The 19,556-nt window shown below is 37.2% G+C and overlaps 1 protein-coding gene across 2 annotated transcripts in view; it reads left to right on the forward strand.

Moving 5' to 3' along the window:
• The window catches only part of if (integrin subunit alpha inflated), a 97,957-nt gene that overhangs the window by 1,062 nt on the left and 77,339 nt on the right, over nucleotides 1–19,556 (forward strand). For both annotated transcript variants that reach the window (XM_069827283.1, XM_069827282.1), the window contains exons 2-3: nucleotides 12,630–12,751; nucleotides 18,005–18,102. In XM_069827283.1, coding sequence (XP_069683384.1) covers nucleotides 12,630–12,751; nucleotides 18,005–18,102 — 220 coding nt within the window. The remainder of the gene's footprint in view (nucleotides 1–12,629; nucleotides 12,752–18,004; nucleotides 18,103–19,556) is intronic.

A 19,556-nucleotide genomic window follows, 5' to 3' on the forward strand; every position in this document is an offset into this window, starting at 1 on the left:
AAAGTCCGGCAGTCCCTGACGTCATTAGGTAACGAATTCCAGAGGCGAGGTATTTCTACAGTATAGGAAGATGAGTATAAAGACGTTCTATGATGAGGGATAGAAAGAAGTGCTTGATGTCGGTTTCGAAACGTTGTAAGAAATTGAAAGCGCGGTAACAGATAATTCGGAGTAGGAGTATGCATGATTCTAAACAGAAGAGACGGTGAATGTATTGTTCTTCGTTCCTTCAGACGCACCAATGAAAGTAACTGGAGGGAAGGCGTTACATGGTTAAATTTACTACTACTACTATTAGTACAACCCAGAAACTGTTTCAGAATCTGATAACCTCTGAGTGTGTTGTCATAACAACCCGTAATACAGTCGCCCAGGCAGGGCAGTACAATACGCAAGACTGTCCAGACCACAATAGCAGATGCTGGAATTCCTTTGCGATTTGAGTTACCAGATGTCTGCATTTCGTCGGACGTCCTGATTTTATCTGTGTCCTGCGTCCAGCAGGCATTGTAGAAAATCAGAAATTGTCCTGTTTTTCTATCGCATCAATTCTGAGTGCACCAAAGACAGAAATAGTCTATGTGTGCAGTCCATTAGAAAAATTATGTTTGCGAGATTTAATTTAAAACATCTGAATGGCGGAGAGTCTTACAGGAGGCGAAGGCCATCATGAGTTGTAGTGCTGTGCAAGAAGAAGAAAAAGAAGAAGATCTTGTATGGATTTGCACAAGTATTTACTACTACGTGACAAACAAACATTGTTTGCTCAAACAAACTGTGTTATGTCATCAGACAAACACCAACAATCATTACATTAAACATGGCATGAGTTTATTTTTTTTTATAATGTTTACAGTTTAATAGTTAATCTAAATAATGATTATTAACAATTTTTTATCAGTGCTATTGCATACTAAGTCTAACAATTTACTTTATTATATAAAACATTGAAAATAAGTGTAACGTCCACACCTGTGGCGTAACGGTCAGCGCGTCTGGCCACGAAACCAGGTGGCCCGGGTTCGAATTCCGGTCGGGGCAAGTTACCTGGTTGAGGTTTTTTTCCGGAGTTTTCCCTCAACCCAATACGAGCAAATGCTGGGTAACTTTCGGTGCTGGACCCGGGACTTATTTCACTGGCATTATCACCTTCATTTCATTCAGACGCTAAATAACCTAAGATGTTGATACAGCGTCGTAAAATAACCAAGTAAAATAAAAAATAAATGTCACGTGATGAGGCGCGTTATCCTATCTTGCTCTCTTGTGTAAAATCTTGGTTTTTTAAATGATATGCCCTGATTTTCATTTTTTTTCATCTGGTAACCTTATTTGCGACAAATTTGAAGAAAACAATTCATGAAATTACGTATAGCCATGCAAAACAAGAACATGTGGAAACTGCAGTCAGCAGCGAGAATAAACAGTGACAGCAATAATAACAGCGCAAGGAACAGTCTAACATCTGCAAGAAATGCAAATCCTACAAGCAGGTCAGAGAGCTAACTTCTCCCTACAAGTGACAGTCTGCGCAAGTTTCTATATAGCTGTAGTCTTCGGCTGTGGGTGGTTCACTGAAGACATAATTATGTGATATTTAGGAATAATAATAATAATAATAATAATAATAATAATAATAATAATAATAATAATAATAATAAAGGTAAAGGTATCCCCGTAACATGCCATGAAGGCACTTGGGGGGCATGGAGGTAGAGCCCCATGCTTTCCATGACCTCGGCACTAGAATGAGGTGGTGTGGTCGGCACCACGCTCTGACCGCCTATTACCCCCGGGAAAGACCCGGTACTCAATTTTATAGGAGGCTGAGTGAACCTCGGGGCCGTTCTGAAAGTTTGGCAACGAGAAAAAAATCCTGTCACCACCTGGGATCGAACCCCGGACCTTCCAGTCCGTAGCCAGCTGCTCTACCAACTGAGCTACCCGGCCGCCAATGATAATAATAATAATAATAATAATAATAATAATAATAATAATAATAATAATTGCCCGTTTCAAATTCAAGCCAGTCGAATCCAAACTGATAACAGGCTATGTTGGGACAGTACCGTTTCCCCTGCCACGATACGTGTTTATGCACAGCTTAGCTGTCAGCTGTTACAGCTCTGTCAGTCAGTGTCGCCAACTGAAGTGTGCGGAAGGTCGCCAAACAGTAGTTCAAAAATCGCCAAATTGTTTCTTATCAAGATTAAAAGTTTTATTTTTTGTCGCTACAGGGTGCTGAAAGATTCGCTAAATCCCCATTTGAGCAATAGAAAAGTCAGAGGAAATTGTCGCCGAAAAACAGTTCAAAGTCGCTAAATTGGCAACACTGCAGTCGCTGGACCCTCGCGCGAGCCACGCCCTTCCCGACGAGCCTACCCATTTTGCGAGAACTCAACCCTGACCCATATCTGGCGCCGGATGTGACGCCACGAGGGGTGCGGGGTGTCATTGCTTTGTCTTGGGCCGGGGGACAGCGGGACCGGAAGGCACGGACGTCATAAAGAGGAGTCGTGCGCCAAGGACACGGCCCACGGGTTGATAACTCCTGCATTCCTGCAGAAGCTGCGCTCGCGACCTGCGACCCGAACATCTGGCAACGCCGCGGCCGCGACATTCGGATCCGAGGAGTACACGGGTTCGAGCCCCGCCCGGTGTCGCAACGCTCCGAGTTGGAATCAAGTGGGTCACAGTTGTGACGTCAAGTACGTGGGCGCCGCTCGCTCAGCGCCAAATACGGACATGCCGCCGGGACTCGAACACTGGCCGCACCGCCAAGGGGGTCAAGGACGCCAGGTTGAAGCAATCTTCCTCAGTCACTACGCAGTCACCGTGTTGTCACTTTATTACCATAACAAAGTCAGCCTTCATCAGTGAGTTTCAACTCTGAAAATATGAAATGTGCTGTGGCTGGCTTACACCCAGCTCCTGCACCTTGGTGTACTGGAATGGCTCTTTAAATCACAGCAATCAAATCTGGATCGTGATATCTGTCTGAACAGGAATGAAACCAGGCGCAGTTTCTCCAGAGCATGATAGTTTGTGCGGTTTTCTTTGCCATTCCGCCATGATGGTAATCGTGTTACGTAATAATGATCTTCACATGAAGCTGCGAGACACTCAGAAGCTGAAGTGCGACTCGATCAAGCTGAACACGTATCCATTAGGATTATTACGTTTTAGAAGTGGTTACAGCCCATTTTTCATTGCCAGCGTGCATCTCCAGTTAAGATGCACGACAACATGTTTGTGCTTGTCGTTATATCAACCAGTTCGCAGGAATAGCTGCTGGTATTTTCGCTGCGCAAGTCTTTAACCTCACTAGTAAGCTATTTGTATGTCTTCACCTTGTCTGCGTTTTTTCCGATTAGCCAATTCAGTTATAGCGACATCGTGTTGTAATGTTTACTGCAGTCCATGACATGACAGTCTCTGTTCGTCCTGTTTTTCATATACCTAAAACATGGTTGTGTTACTTCTCTTTAACCATGCTGCAAGATGGTTACGTGCATGTCACCTATATTACAGAGGTGTGAAAATTATTAGAATAATCTTAATTTTAAAGGTTTTTTAATAGTTCCTTCACAAATATTAATTGAATTGATGAATATTGGTATATATTACTATACTGATGTAGGATATATTTACTACTAACAATGCCGGAAAGCATTGTTGTACATTGGTATTTTTCTTATTTTACAATTGTTATGGGAATTCAGAAATTATTACATTATGTTGGCGGAATTGGAAACATACAAAATTATATGCACAAAACAGATGTATACGTTCATTTGAACCTTCACAACAATGTAAACGCAAAGAACAATTTGTTTAAAGCATTTCTTAATTAATTTTTGATGTGTCCAATTCCGCCAAAATAATATAATAATTTCTGAATTCCCATAACAATTGTAAAATAAGAAAAATGCCAATGTACAACAATGCTTTCCGGCATTGTTAGTAGTAAATATATCCTACATCAGTATAGTAATATTATATACCAATATTCATCAATTCAATTAATATTTGTGAAGGAACTATTAAAAAACCTTTAAAATTAAGATTATTCTAATAATTTTCACACCTCTGTACATACACGGAATTTTCTGTCATTTCCTATATTATTAAACTGCACAATATTTTATAAAAATGAAGACATCCTTTTTCGGGAAGGGTAAAAAAAATGTCCCCCCCCCCAGAAAGCGAACGTTTATGTACCTATTTTGAGCTTACTTAATTTCAAGAAAACTGAAGAAGGTAAACACAGCGAATAGGGATTATAAAGAATGGACACTTCGCGTCGGTACCTTTGATGTAGCCGGACTGATTTCAATGACCTTCGAGCCGTGAGCGTGAGATTCTGCGTTCTCCCTAGAGTTGGCGCTGACATCACACCAGCTAGCAGTCGACACAGCGGAAATATAACACATACAATTAATACATCTAGGTACATTATGTACTCAAATAAAATAAATTGGATCCATAAAATAATAAATTCGTCATTAACTGTAATGTCTAGACTCTAGAGTTCCTTTATAATGAGAGTTGAGACGTTGACCCCAACAACAATTAAAATATGTAATGATTTGATAGCGCTGAAAATGGAAAAACAAAACTCTTATGAGAAGTAAAACCATATACCTATATTATATTATATACAAATATTAAACGAAATCGATACTTAATTTTATAATGTATTATATTATTTTATAATATAATTTATGATACCTGAAATATAAAATATTATTATTACAACTAGTTTGTCACTGAGAAATAAGGAAAAGCTGTCAACTTTAATTTATTTGAAGCAAAGTGTTACAGGATTATGCAATAAGGTAGGCGATGTTTGGATCCTGTGTCTCAACTCTATTCTCAATTATTATCTTAGCGTATGCTCGATTACACTAACCTCTAGCGCTTGAAAGTAGAACTAAACGCTGGCGCATAGAGAAACAAAACACAGGAAAATTCGCTCAGTGTCCATTCTTTATAATCCCTATTCGCTGGTAAACATACGAATTCTAAATGAGGCAGTAGAGCAAGTGGACAGCTTCAAATACTTGGGGTGTACTATAAGCAGTAACATGAGCTGCTGCCAGGAAGTCAAAAGGAGGATAGCAATGGCCAAGGGAGCTTTTAATAGAAAGAGGAGTATCTTCTGCGGGCTTCTGGAAAAATAACTAAGGAAGAGACTAGTGAAATGCTTTGTATGGAGTGTGGCATTGTATGGGACAGAAACAGGAACATTACGACGAAGTGAAGAGAAACGAATAGAAGCATTTGAAATGTGGATATGGAGAAGAATGGAGCGTGTAAAATGGACAGACAGAATAAAAAACGAAGCTGTGTTGGAAAGAGTGGGTGAAGAAAGAATGATGCTGAAACTGATCAGGAAGAGGAAAAGGAATTGGCTGGGTCACTGGCTGAGAAGAAACTGCCTACTGAAGGATGCACTGGAAGGAATGGTGAACGGGAGAAGAGTTCGGGGCAGAAAAAGATATCACTCCGATAATGGACAACATTAAGATATGTGGATTATATGCTATTATTATTATTATTATTATTATTATTATTATTATTATTATTATTATTATTATTATTATTATTAGGCCCGGGTGGCGTGGGTCGTGTAAATGTACCTAGAAGGGAGAGGTTAAACTGAGAGAAAGAAAGAAAGAAAATTATTATTATTATTATTATTATTATTATTATTATTATTATTATTAATATTATTAGTATTATTAGGCCCGGGTGGCGTGGGTCGTGTAAATGTACCTAGAAGGGAGAGGTTAAACTGAGAGAAAGAAAGAAAGAAAATTATTATTATTATTATTATTATTATTATTATTATTATTATTATTATTATTATTATTAGGCCCGGGTGGCGTGGGTCGTGTAAATGTACCTAGAAGGGAGAGGTTAAACTGAGAGAAAGAAAGAAAATTATTATTATTATTATTATTATTATTATTATTATTATTATTATTATTATTATTATTATTATTATTAGGCCCGGGTGGCGTGGGTCGTGTAAATGTACCTAGAAGGGAGAGGTTAAACTGAGAGAAAGAAAGAAAGAAAATTATTATTATTATTATTATTATTATTATTATTATTATTATTATTATTATTATTATTATTATCATAATACCTATAGTTGAAAATCAAGGTCAAATTGACTCAATTTATTTTGATTTTAGCAAAGCATTTGATGTTGTTCCTCACAAAATTTTATTAAATAAATTAAGTAATTTTGGTCTCTCCACTAACTACGTTAATTGGTTTGAAAATTATTTAACAGATAGACAGTCTTGTGTTCGACTAGGTAATTCTCTCTCGGTTCCATTTAATAGTTTATGCGGTGTTCCTCAAGGGTCTACTTTGGGACCTCTCTTATTTTTATTATTTATAAATGATATAAGTAAAAGAATAAGTTCTAGCTGCCTTTTGTTTGTGGATGATCTCAAAATCTTTCGCAAAATTAATAGTTTGGTTGATTGTCAAATTCTTCAAAATGACATTAATTCAATTTCACAATGGTCTGTTGAAAATGGAATGAAAAATAATCAATCCAAAACTTTTGTTATTTCCTTTTCACGGAAAACTATCTCCCTAAAATTTAACTATTCTCTCAGTAATGTCGTAATTACTAGGAAAGATTGTATTAGAGATCTTGGTGTCCTACTTGATTCAAAATTATATTTCCATGATCATGTGCAATATATTTATACCCATTCGTTAAGAATGCTTGGTCTAATTAGGTCTATAACTTATTCTTTTTCCACTCCTATGTGTTTATTAATTTTATACTATACGTTGGTTAGATCCAAGCTTGAATATGCGTCTGTTGTATGGAACTCCATTACTTCCACTGACTCGGCTAAATTGGAGAATATCCAAAGAAAATTTATTTCCTTGTGTTCTTATAGATTTTTACCAAATTCCGATTATAACTATGAGATTAAATGCAATTATTTCAATTGCGGTAGTTTGTTCACCAGACGTCAGGATCTTGATTATTTATTTTTTTGCAAAGTCATTAAGGGTGATATTGATTGTGAATCTTTCATAAGCAATATCAGTCTTCGTATTCCAGCTAATGGTTTAAGATTTCATAAATTGTTTTATAATAAGAATCCTAAATCTCTCTCTCCGGTCTGCAGATGCATTAAATATGCTAATTTGCATGGATTCAACTTGGATCCATTTAATGTGTAGTATATCTTTGAGTTTTAACTCACTGATCTAATTTTAATAATTATTTGTCCATATATTTCTTGCATTTGGTCTATTGATTCATGTAGACCATTCCATTATTTCAATTCTCATTGTACTAATTTTATAATTTTATAATTATTATTTGATCAATGATTGATGTAGACCATTATATTGTTTGTATTTCATCTCATTGCCATTTTCTATCATTCATTCTCATCATCATTTGTTGTTTTGTTCTGTTTTGTCGTGCAAAACTGTAATTGGCCTTGTGCTGTTGTTTTTGCACGTTAATATTCTAAATAAATAAATAAATAAAAATAAATAAATTAGGCCCGGGTGGCGTGGGTCGTGTAAATGCACCTAGAAGGGAGAGGTTAAACTGAGAGAAAGAAAGAAAATTATTATTATTATTATTATTATTATTATTATTATTATTATTATTATTATTATTAGGCCCGGGTGGCGTGGGTCGTGTAAATGCACCTAGAAGGGAGAGGTTAAACTGAGAGAAAGAAAGAAAATTATTATTATTATTATTATTATTATTATTATTATTATTATTATTATTATTATTATTAGGCCCGGGTGGCGTGGGTCGTGTAAATGTACCTAGAAGGGAGAGGTTAAACTGAGAGAAAGAAAGAAAATTATTATTATTATTATTATTATTATTATTATTATTATTATTATTATTATTATTATTATTATTATTATTATTATTATTATTATTATTAGGCCCGGGTGGCGTGGGTCGTGTAAATGTACCTAGAAGGGAGAGGTTAAACTGAGAGAAAGAAAGAAAATTATTATTATTATTATTATTATTATTATTATTATTATTATTATTATTATTATTATTAGGCCCGGGTGGCGTGGGTCGTGTAAATGCACCTAGAAGGGAGAGGTTAAACTGAGAGAAAGAAAGAAAATTATTATTATTAATATTATTATTATTATTATTATTATTATTATTATTATTATTATTATTATTATTATTATTATTATTATTAGGCCCGGGTGGCGTGGGTCGTGTAAATGCACCTAGAAGGGAGAGGTTAAACTGAGAGAAAGAAAGAAAATTATTATTATTATTATTATTATTATTATTATTATTATTATTATTAGGCCCGGGTGGCGTGGGTCGTGTAAATGTACCTAGAAGGGAGAGGTTAAACTGAGAGAAAGAAAGAAAATTATTATTATTATTATTATTATTATTATTATTATTATTATTATTATTATTATTATTATTATTATTATTAGGCCCGGGTGGCGTGGGTCGTGTAAATGTACCTAGAAGGGAGAGGTTAAACTGAGAGAAAGAAAGAAAATTATTATTATTAATATTATTATTATTATTATTGTTATTATTATTATTAGGCCCGGGTGGCGTGGGTCGTGTAAATGCACCTAGAAGGGAGAGGTTAAACTGAGAGAAAGAAAGAAAATTATTATTATTATTATTATTATTATTATTACTATTATTATTATTATTATTATTATTATTATTATTATTATTATTATTATTATTATTATTATTATTATTATTTTCTCAGATTGGCACCCTTGTGGACATTCCGAATTATGCGTCAAGTGCAGACGCGACTCAGTATTGTATTGAGTGATGCATGACATTCAGGCTGTTTTGTTTTGGACCGATAGAAGGAATTCTCGCGGCATTCAGACGACAGGCAGCTTTCTGGGCTCCCAAGGACAGGGCCAGTTGCTCGGAGCGCGGGGAACAATGCCTTCTGCACATGGGATGATGGGAATTACGAGGCTTCCTGTTCATTTCAGAGCAGATAAAGTTGAACTAGTGTGCCTATATCAGGCAAGTGCGAACTTGAAAGTAAACCTGGGATCTACGAATGACGCCAGTACTCTGACGCACAAGAACTTGATACGCTCGGGTTTGACTTCAAACAGCACAGCTTTTAATTTTCAGTCATTTTATTACTTTCATTTGCAAACAAATGTAACTGCAGGGAACTTCAGGTCGTGCCCAGCGATGCTTCTGTAAGACGCCAAATCGTGCAGTGCTCTCTGCCGTGTTATAATGCAGGCTTTCTAACATTCCACAGTCTGTGGCTGTAGGCACTTGCAAAATTCCTCGAATTAGTGTCTTTAGTTCATCTTACACGTCTGCGTAAATTTGCAAGAAATTCACATGAGACGTTTTGAACTTGCTGTGTCGTCATACAGCTTTGAAGTTATTGGAGATTTTTATTTTTCTGCAACAGGCCTATTATTAGAGACACTGAAGGAAATGTGCGTGCTGAGGATTTCGCAGCGATGTCTGTGAGAGGATCTTGTGTCAAGGTGACTAGGAAGCCTTGTCAGTAGTTCTGATGTACGAAGTTTCGTCGCCGCTGGAACCCCACGATTGTTGCCAGCATCCTTTGTTTTCTTAGCTGGAGGCTAGAATAAGCAAGAAAAAAAATTGTCAAGTTTTAGAGCTGCTTGACAAGAGTTCGGGAGAGAGAGCAGGAAGATACATCATACAGGGTGATCCGTTTAGGAAGACATAAAATAATAGGCCTATTACAGAAAAATAAAAATAGACACACTAATAAAAAAGGCAAAACAAAAACAGAACGAACCAACACAAACACCACGCGAGAATAAATACATAACATTAACATATCACAAAATTACAACTTCATTCAGAAAACTAAAATACAAAACAAAACAAATAACACAACACAGAAATATCTAAATAATCACATTAAAGATTCAAATAAATATAATTCAACTGACGTTTACAAACTAAAATGCAATAGTTGCCCACATTTTTACATAGGACAGACAGGAAGATCCTTTCACACAAGATATAATGAACATATTAAAGCTATAACCAAACCCTACATCACATCAAATTATGCAGACCACATTATCAACAATAATCATGACTACAATAATATAGAAACAGATATGGAAATTTTACACATCACACCAAAAAAAAAAAACCACCGGCGTGGCTCTGTCGGTTAAGGCGCTTGCCTGCCGGTCTGAAGTTGCGCTCGGACGCGGGTTCGATTCCCGCTTAGGCTGATTACCTGGTTGGGTTTTTTCCGAGGTTTTCCCGAACCGTAAGGTGAATGTCAGGTAATCTATGGCGAATCCTCGGCCTCATCTCGCCAAATACCATCTCGCTATCACCAATCTCATCGACGCTATATAACCTCGTAGTTGATACACCGTCGTTAAAGTCGACCTGGTTGGTAAGTTGGTATAGCGCTGGCCTTCTATGCCCAAGGTTGTGGGTTCGATCCCGGGCCAGGTCGATGGCATTTAAGTCTGCTTAAATGCGACAGACTCATGTCAGTAGATTTACTGGCATGTAAAAGAACTCCTGCGGGACAAAATTCCGGCACATCCGGCGACGCTGATATAACCTCTGCAGTTGCGAGCGTCGTTAAAAAAAAAACATAACATTTATAACACACCGTCGTTAAATAACCAAATAAAAAAAAACACCCAAAAGGTCACAGGTAAACACCCTAGAACAATACGATATATATAAACATACAATAACATCCCACAACATATACACACAATTACAGTTCAATACCCACACATCATTCGACGTCATGATACGTCATGACACACAAACAACCAGCCCCCACCATAAGAGCAACACACCCCCACCCCTACAACCGACAAATGTACATCATAGAATTCAAGATCACCAGTAGTTCAGGAGACACTGAAGAAGACGTGACATAACGTCGAAACGGGCTGTCTGTCGAAGGTACATACCTTTTTTAAAATTTCAACACTTTTTAACGTATGACTAAGTAATTTTATGTTTTTAACAAACAAAGTATTAACGTTAACTTTAATCAATGAAATAAAAATCTCCAATAATAATAATAATAATAATAATAATAATAATAATAATAATAATAATAATAATAATAATATTATTATTATTATATATAATTATTATAATAATATTATATATATATAATATATAGGGATATAGGACGGCCGAGAACGAGATGGAAAGACCAGTTTCAAGAATAATGTCTTTGGCGCGGAACGGGATAAACCCCAATCCTTGGAAAGGCAGAATAATAATAATAATAATAATAATAATAATAATAATAATAATAATAATAATAAATAATACCTATCTTCACTCTTGCTAGTATTAGTACAACCTAGAAACTGTTTTAGAATCTGATATTTATGTTCAGTAATCCGTAAAAAACATTCTTGAAGGATAGGGTTTTGACTACATTATACCTCAACGCATCCATCATTGCATACACGACACAATTCATGTCGTCAGAGAAATTTCTTTCACATGTACCTATAACACAATAATTATCTGCTCGTAGACGTAAAAATTCTTAACACAACGCATCCACAGACTGCAAACAGATCGGGGTTTGGTCTAATTGGTCGAGCCACGTGGAGAAGTCAACAGAGAGAGTAATTGATATTAGAAGCAGAATTTTATTCCATTTCCTTTCAAGTCTGCACAGCCAGTTGTCTGTTGCATTTAATTTTATATCTGCTGAAGAGAGTTGCTGTCTCCCTCGCGATTCACCTGGTCTGTCATCTATCTTTTTCTGTTTATTGGCCAAGACTTTCACACAAGTATGGTATAACACTTTACAGTTGCTCCAGACTTTGTTCTATCCACAAAAGTATTAGTGTCAGTTGATCTAATGTACAATTGTACTTTAAATTAATATTGTTAATAGGTTGCAAGATCCAGTCTGCTTTCAAACAATCTGAAAGTTAGAATTTATAAAACAGTTATATTACCGGTTGTTCTGTATGGCTGTGAAACTTGGACTCTCACTTTGAGAGAGGAACAGAGGACAAGGGTGTTTGAGAATAAGCTTCTTAGGAAAATGTTTGGGGCTAAGAGGGATGAAGTTACAGGAGAATGGAGAAAGTTACACAACGCAGAACTGCACGCATTGTATTCTTCACCTGACATAATTAGGAACATTAAATCCAGAAGTTTGAGATGGGCAGGGCATGAAGCACGTATGGGCGAATCCAGAAATGTATATAGAGTGTTAGTTGGGAGGCCGGAGGGAAAAATACCTTTGGGTAGGCCGAGACGTAGTTGGGAGGATAATATTAAAATGAATTTGAGGGAGGTGGGATATGATGATAGAGACTGGATTAATCTCGCTCAGGATAGGGACCGATGACGGGCTTATGTGAGGGCGGCAATGAACCTCTGGGTTTTCTAAAAGCCATTTGTAAGTAGAGTATGTTCAAACAATTTTATAAGTGTTATAAACGTATGATTTATAAAATGTGTTGTCTAGTAGGCCTATCAGTGAAAGTGAAATCATAGGGCTTAAAGAAAGAATATATTTGAAAATTAAAACAGAATTTGGGTATACTGAACGTCTTAGGGCTACCCTTGGTGTTCGTTGCAGGGTGCTGGTGGGCGCCCCGGAGGCGCAGACCTCCCAGCCGGGCGTCCGGCGTGGGGGCGCCGTGTACCGCTGTGACGCCAGCCGCAGCGATGCGTGCCAGGAGTTGCCCTTCGACGTGACAGGTGAGTGTGCTCTGGACAGCCCTGGCTGCGGCTGTCATCCAGCGCTCCGGCAAAAAGTGGCTTTCCCACGCGGCCGGCCCTTGGTCGTGGATGTCGCGTTGCCAGGCAACCTGATACATGCCACCGTGCCTTCCAGTTCAAAGAGCCGACCACGAGGCCGCAGATGTCTGTCTTTTTCCTGCTGCACTGACATATGACACGTAGTGCAGCTGTTCAATGTTTGGGGATTGGTGAGAGGGGAAACGGGGGAAACATATGCAGACGCCAAAACTTTGATTGCTAACTTCACACCATTATATTTTAAATCAAGTACACTGAACTCTGTCCAATAGTTTAGCAGAAATCGCTGTATACAGACAGACTAGTACTAAAATTATTATACAGGGACATCATTTTATTTTTACTTGCATTTTTATTGTACCTGCATTTCTGAATGTACTTTACTCCCACCCCTTCACTAATGTCCTTGCTCCCGTCAGACACACAAACTTACGGCCGCTGTTGTATTCGAAGTCTTCAAGCAGTGAAGTAAACACTGCAGTGTATAGTGTGTTTCATAAATATGGTTGCGTTTTCTATAGAAGAAAGAACCTATATTAATAATATCTTACTAAAAAATTACATTCAAGAAACGATAAATTCAATTTCAGAGAATATGCTTCAAAATGTTTTTAATAATATGCATAAAAGAATTGAAGCTTGCATTGTAATGAACGGCAACCATTTTCAGCAACTTGTTTAAAAATTCAGATTAGCTTATTTTTAATTGAGGTGGCTAGAAGCAAAGGAATGCTAGTGACATTTGTAATAACATGAGCTAAGTGCATCCAGTGTAAGCTAAAGTATCTAAAATTTTAGTGGCAAAGGGATATTTTAATCGCATCACACATTAAAATTTAAATAAAAATTTCACCGATTTTACGAAAGCTTAAATATTTAAAACCCATTTTCTCAAAAGTAACTTAAGTGCACTTACAGCCCTTTACTTATGACCCCCTCAATTTAAATGCACTCTCTATATTGTATGTTAACACCAATAATTAATATGCTAAATAAAGTAGACATTACATAACGAATATAGCCGCCTGAAAAGTTTGAAAAAAAAAATGTTACTACTCTACTGTATTTTGATAAATTCCGTAAAAGTGATAATCAAACTGAAAATCGTAATATCGTATTTCCCTACGACATAAATGGATACACTACTTTTCTCTCCTCCTATACCTAGAAAATGATTTGTTTACATATTGCACTAGTAACATCAAACTCCTGTAATGGAAGGGGGCAACAGTGTTTCCGAGTATAGCCAGGTTAATGTTAAAAATGTTGGTAAAAATAAAGTGATGTCCCTGTATTTCATGTACATCATTCCCTGATAAATTGACTCGTAGATACTGAATATGAACAAAATCCGTCCAATAGTTTAGTAGAAATCGCTGTACACAGACAGACTAGTACTAAAATTATTATATTTCATGTACATCATTCCCTGATAAATTGACTCGTAGATACTGAATATGAACAAAATCCGTCCAGTAGTTTAGTAGAAATCGCTGTACACAGACAGACTAGTACTAAAATTATTATATTTCATGTACATCATTCCCTGATAAATTGACTCGTAGATACTGAATATGAACAAAATCCGTCCAATAGTTTAGTAGAAATCGCTGTACACAGACAGACTAGTACTAAAATTATTATATTTCATGTACATCATTCCCTGATAAATTGACTCGTAGATACTGAATATGAACAAAATCCGTCCAATAGTTTAGTAGAAATCGCTGTACACAGACAGACTAGTACTAAAATTATTATATTTCATGTACATCATTCCCTGATAAATTGACTCGTAGATACTGAATATGAACAAAATCCGTCCAATAGTTTAGTAGAAATCGCTGTACACAGACAGACTAGTACTAAAATTATTATATTTCATGTACATCATTCCCTGATAAATTGACTCGTAGATACTGAATATGAACAAAATCCGTCCAATAGTTTAGTAGAAATCGCTGTACACAGACAGACTAGTACTAAAATTATTATATTTCATGTACATCATTCCCTGATAAATTGACTCGTAGATACTGAATATGAACAAAATCCGTCCAATAGTTTAGTAGAAATCGCTGTACACAGACAGACTAGTACTAAAATTATTATATTTCATGTACATCATTCCCTGATAAATTGACTCGTAGATACTGAATATGAACAAAATCCGTCCAATAGTTTAGTAGAAATCGCTGTACACAGACAGACTAGTACTAAAATTATTACATTTCATGTACATCATTCCCTGATAAATTGACTCGTAGATACTGAATATGAACAAAATCCGTCCAATAGTTTAGTAGAAATCGCTGTACACAGACAGACTAGTACTAAAATTATTATATTTCATGTACATCATTCCCTGATAAATTGACTCGTAGATACTGAATATGAACAAAATCCGTCCAATAGTTTAGTAGAAATCGCTGTACACAGACAGACTAGTACTAAAATTATTATATTTCATGTACATCATTCCCTGATAAATTGACTCGTAGATACTGAATATGAACAAAATCCGTCCAATAGTTTAGTAGAAATCGCTGTACACAGACAGACTAGTACTAAAATTATTATATTTCATGTACATCATTCCCTGATAAATTGACTCGTAGATACTGAATATGAACAAAATCCGTCCAATAGTTTAGTAGAAATCGCTGTACACAGACAGTCTAGTACTAAAATTATTATATTTCATGTACATCATTCCCTGATAAATTGACTCGTAGATACTGAATATGAACAAAATCCGTCCAATAGTTTAGTAGAAATCGCTGTACACAGACAGACTAGTACTAAAATTATTACATTTCATGTACATCATTCCCTGATAAATTGACTCGTAGATACTGAATATGAACAAAATCCGTCCAATAGTTTAGTAGAAATCGCTGTACACAGACAGACTAGTACTAAAATTATTATATTTCATGTACATCATTCCCTGATAAATTGACTCGTAGATACTGGATATGAACAAAATCCGTCCAATAGTTTAGTAGAAATCGCTGTACACAGACAGACTAGTACTAAAATTATTATATTTCATGTACATCATTCCCTGATAAATTGACTCGTAGATACTGAATATGAACAAAATCCGTCCAATAGTTTAGTAGAAATCGCTGTACACAGACAGACTAGTACTAAAATTATTATATTTCATGTACATCATTCCCTGATAAATTGACTCGTAGATACTGAATATGAACAAAATCCGTCCAATAGTTTAGTAGAAATCGCTGTACACAGACAGACTAGTACTAAAATTATTATATTTCATGTACATCATTCCCTGATAAACTGACTCGTAGATATTGACTAGGGGATATCGAAAACCACATTTTCAATATCAGTAATTTCGGTGAAATTCCTTCCCCCCCCCCCCCCAAAAAAAATTTCTTCGATAAAATGTGAAGAAAACTCTCCCTTAGACTCGCCAAGCGAAGTGATACATTCACCTATGGCTGCAGCGCATGAGAATTTATCCAGATATGGCTCAGCAATGATGAATATGCTCATCGCATCCTAGTCAGGCAGAAAACAAGAGCCTGCGAATCGCGACTGCCTTATCAGGTTGTTTGCTCGTGCGAGCTGGCTGGAACTGTGGGCGCCGCTGAGTGGGCCGTCAGGTGCAGGAAAAGAGTTGACCTAATGGGCAACCCACACAACGCCTCTCTTGCGCCGATCCTCAGAACAGATGACATTGGCGCAAAAATAGCTCCAAGCAAGTTTCCTTGGAAACCGACACCACACCTCAAGTGTGTGTGTGTGTGACATTATATATCTCAGATTTCGCTCCGCCACAATTCTTGTGTGTCCATGACGTACTGCAACTCGTTACATCACAGACCCTCCTCTGTGTTTGAGTATCAGTGATGTAATTAAGACTTCACTACGTCACTCCCTTAGTGTCTATTTGTACGTTTATGATGCTATCTGAGATTTCACCCCGTCACTCCTCTTAGTGTACATTATCTCAGATTTCATCTATCACTCTTCTTAGTGTGTTATCTCACATTTCACCCGTCACTCCTCTTATCTATTAGCCCAAATTTCACACCCATCACTCCTCTTAGTTTGTATTATCTCAGATTTCATACCCGTCACTCCACATAGTGTGTGTTATTTACCATTTCACCCGCCACTCCTCTTAATGTCTATTATCACAGATTTCACCCCGTCACTCCTCTTAGTTTGTATTATCTCACATTTCACACCTGTCACTCCACTTAGTGTGTGTTATTTACCATTTCACCCGCCACTCCTCTTAATGTCTATTATCACAGATTTCACCCCGTCACTCCTCTTAGTTTATATTATGTCAGATTTCATACCTGTCACTCCACTTAGTGTGTGTTATTTACCATTTCACCCGCCACTCCTTTTAATGTCTATTGTCTCAGAATTCACCCCGTCACTCCTCTTAGTTTGTATTATCTCAGATTTCACACCTGTCACTCCACTTAGTGTGTGTTATTTACCATTTCACCCGCCACTCCTTTTAATGTCTATTGTCTCAGATTTCACCCCGTCACTCCTCTTAGTTTGTATTATCTCAGATTTCACACCTGTCACTCCACTTAGTGTATGTTATTTACCATTTCACCCGCCACTCCTCTTAATGTCTATTGTCTCAGATTTCACCCCGTCACTCCTCTTAGTTTGTATTATCTCAGATTTCACACCTGTCACTCCACTTAGTGTATGTTATTTACCATTTCACCCGCCACTCCTCTTAATGTCTATTGTCTCAGATTTCACCCCGTCACTCCTCTTAGTTTGTATTATCTCAGATTTCACACCTGTCACTCCACTTAGTGTGTGTTATTTACCATTTCACCCGTCACTCCTTTTAATGTCTATTGTCTCAGAATTCACCCCGTCACTCCTCTTAGTTTGTATTATCTCAGATTTCACACCTGTCACTCCACTTAGTGTATGTTATTTACCATTTCACCCCGTCACTCCTCTTAGTTTGTATTATCTCAGATTTCACACCTGTCACTCCACTTAGTGTATGTTATTTACCATTTCACCCGTCACTCCTCTTAATGTCTATTGTCTCAGATTTCCAGTAAGTTATGTATTTGTGAATTCGTCACGTTGTCTCAGAGTTGTTTCAGTGGGTATTATTTATACCAAAGGTTACGGTATGTTGGAACAACCTCTGGTTTGTTTCTCCAGGGAACAACAACAACTCTGAGGGGCGGCAGATCGACCTCAAGTCCGGGCAGTGGTTCGGTGCGACGGTGCAGAGTTCTGGGGAGAACGGAGTGGTGCTGGTGAGTACGAGGCTCTACCTCTCATTATGCAGTTTGTTGTGTGACTTCGTTCCTGTTTAGTTTATAGCTGTCCAAGTTGTGACTTCGTAATTACGGTTGTGCAAATGAAGATGAGCAGTGTTACTTGGCTCGTAGCTCTTTATAACCATCCTCCCTCCGTCGAGCTGGTCCGCCGACGAACACGTGATGCGCAGATGTCTGCTCTGTGATCAGTTACTCGAAAATAAACAAAACTTAACGGTTACATTGCATTTCACTAGAGTCGCTTGAAAGGATTGACCATGTTTCCAGAGCCTTGAGAAATGTCAGGAGAGTGTCCAAAGGAAGTGGACAACGTCACTCTCTGGCAATGCCTCTTCATCTAGACATAAACCAAGACGTTAAAATTATACATGCACGTATGTCTATCCGTCCACAATCTGAATTCTTTATTATAAGTATAACTTAAAATCTAATGCAACTGTTCTATCGGATCGAATTGTGACAGATAAAGTGTTAGGGCCCACTATAGAATCTCCCGCATGGCAGTCAGGTGCCCTAGCCGTCTGAGCTACTGACATGAGACGGCAGACAGCAGTCGCTATGGCGCGATCTCCAAGGTTCGGGCATTACTCTTTTCTGGCACTGTACAAGTTTGAAAAATATGGGCATGAAAGGGACCGAATTAGCTTTACGCTTTGGCAGCGAGAGCACAAGACTGAATGACGCCACTGAGCGAGAGGGATGAGGGGTTGGTGGTAGGAGAGCGGAAGTACATTAGACCTGAGGTACAAGTTTACAGAAGTGCCGAGCTGGGACTTTAAGGTCGGATGCTTCGACTGGATGGAGTCTGTGGCAAACAGCGGAGGAGCTACTGCGTAGCGTACAGTTCCGACGAAGAAAGACCGCCTCTGTTTGTAAAGGCAGATCTGTCAATCAATCAATGAATCAATCAATCAGTCCCTACATAGCAAGAAACATACAAGAGTATCCTATATGGCGAGTGAAAAATACAGACAATGTATACAGTAAATACATTAATAGGTAAAAAGAACAAATCAAATATTAATATAAATATCAACATAAAATTATTTTTAGCTGTATTTAATTTGTGGTCACTTTAACTCCTATGTAGGTCATATCGCGACTCTCTGCAGTTTGGTGTGGGGAATGCTGGTTTCTATTGTAACTATTTCCAACTAAAGATTGAAGTAGACGTAAACAAAACCGAAATGTATTACTCCGCAATCGCAAGCTAGCTACCAAAGCAGCCACCAGGGCGCATTATTTTCAGCAAGTGAGCACGCAGGGCAGCCACCGTCTGATATATTGCAGACATTTCAACACGTTCATTGAACTAACCCGTAAAATGCTCACAGAGGGTTAATATTTATTATTTCTCTGCTTGGAATAGTGGATTTTAATTTTCTGTAGATTCGTGATTAAATGTTATTCTTTGAAGAGTGGAGAATTTC

Source organism: Periplaneta americana, chromosome 6, assembly GCF_040183065.1.
Source record: "Periplaneta americana isolate PAMFEO1 chromosome 6, P.americana_PAMFEO1_priV1, whole genome shotgun sequence".
NCBI classification, from domain to species: domain Eukaryota; kingdom Metazoa; phylum Arthropoda; class Insecta; order Blattodea; family Blattidae; genus Periplaneta; species Periplaneta americana.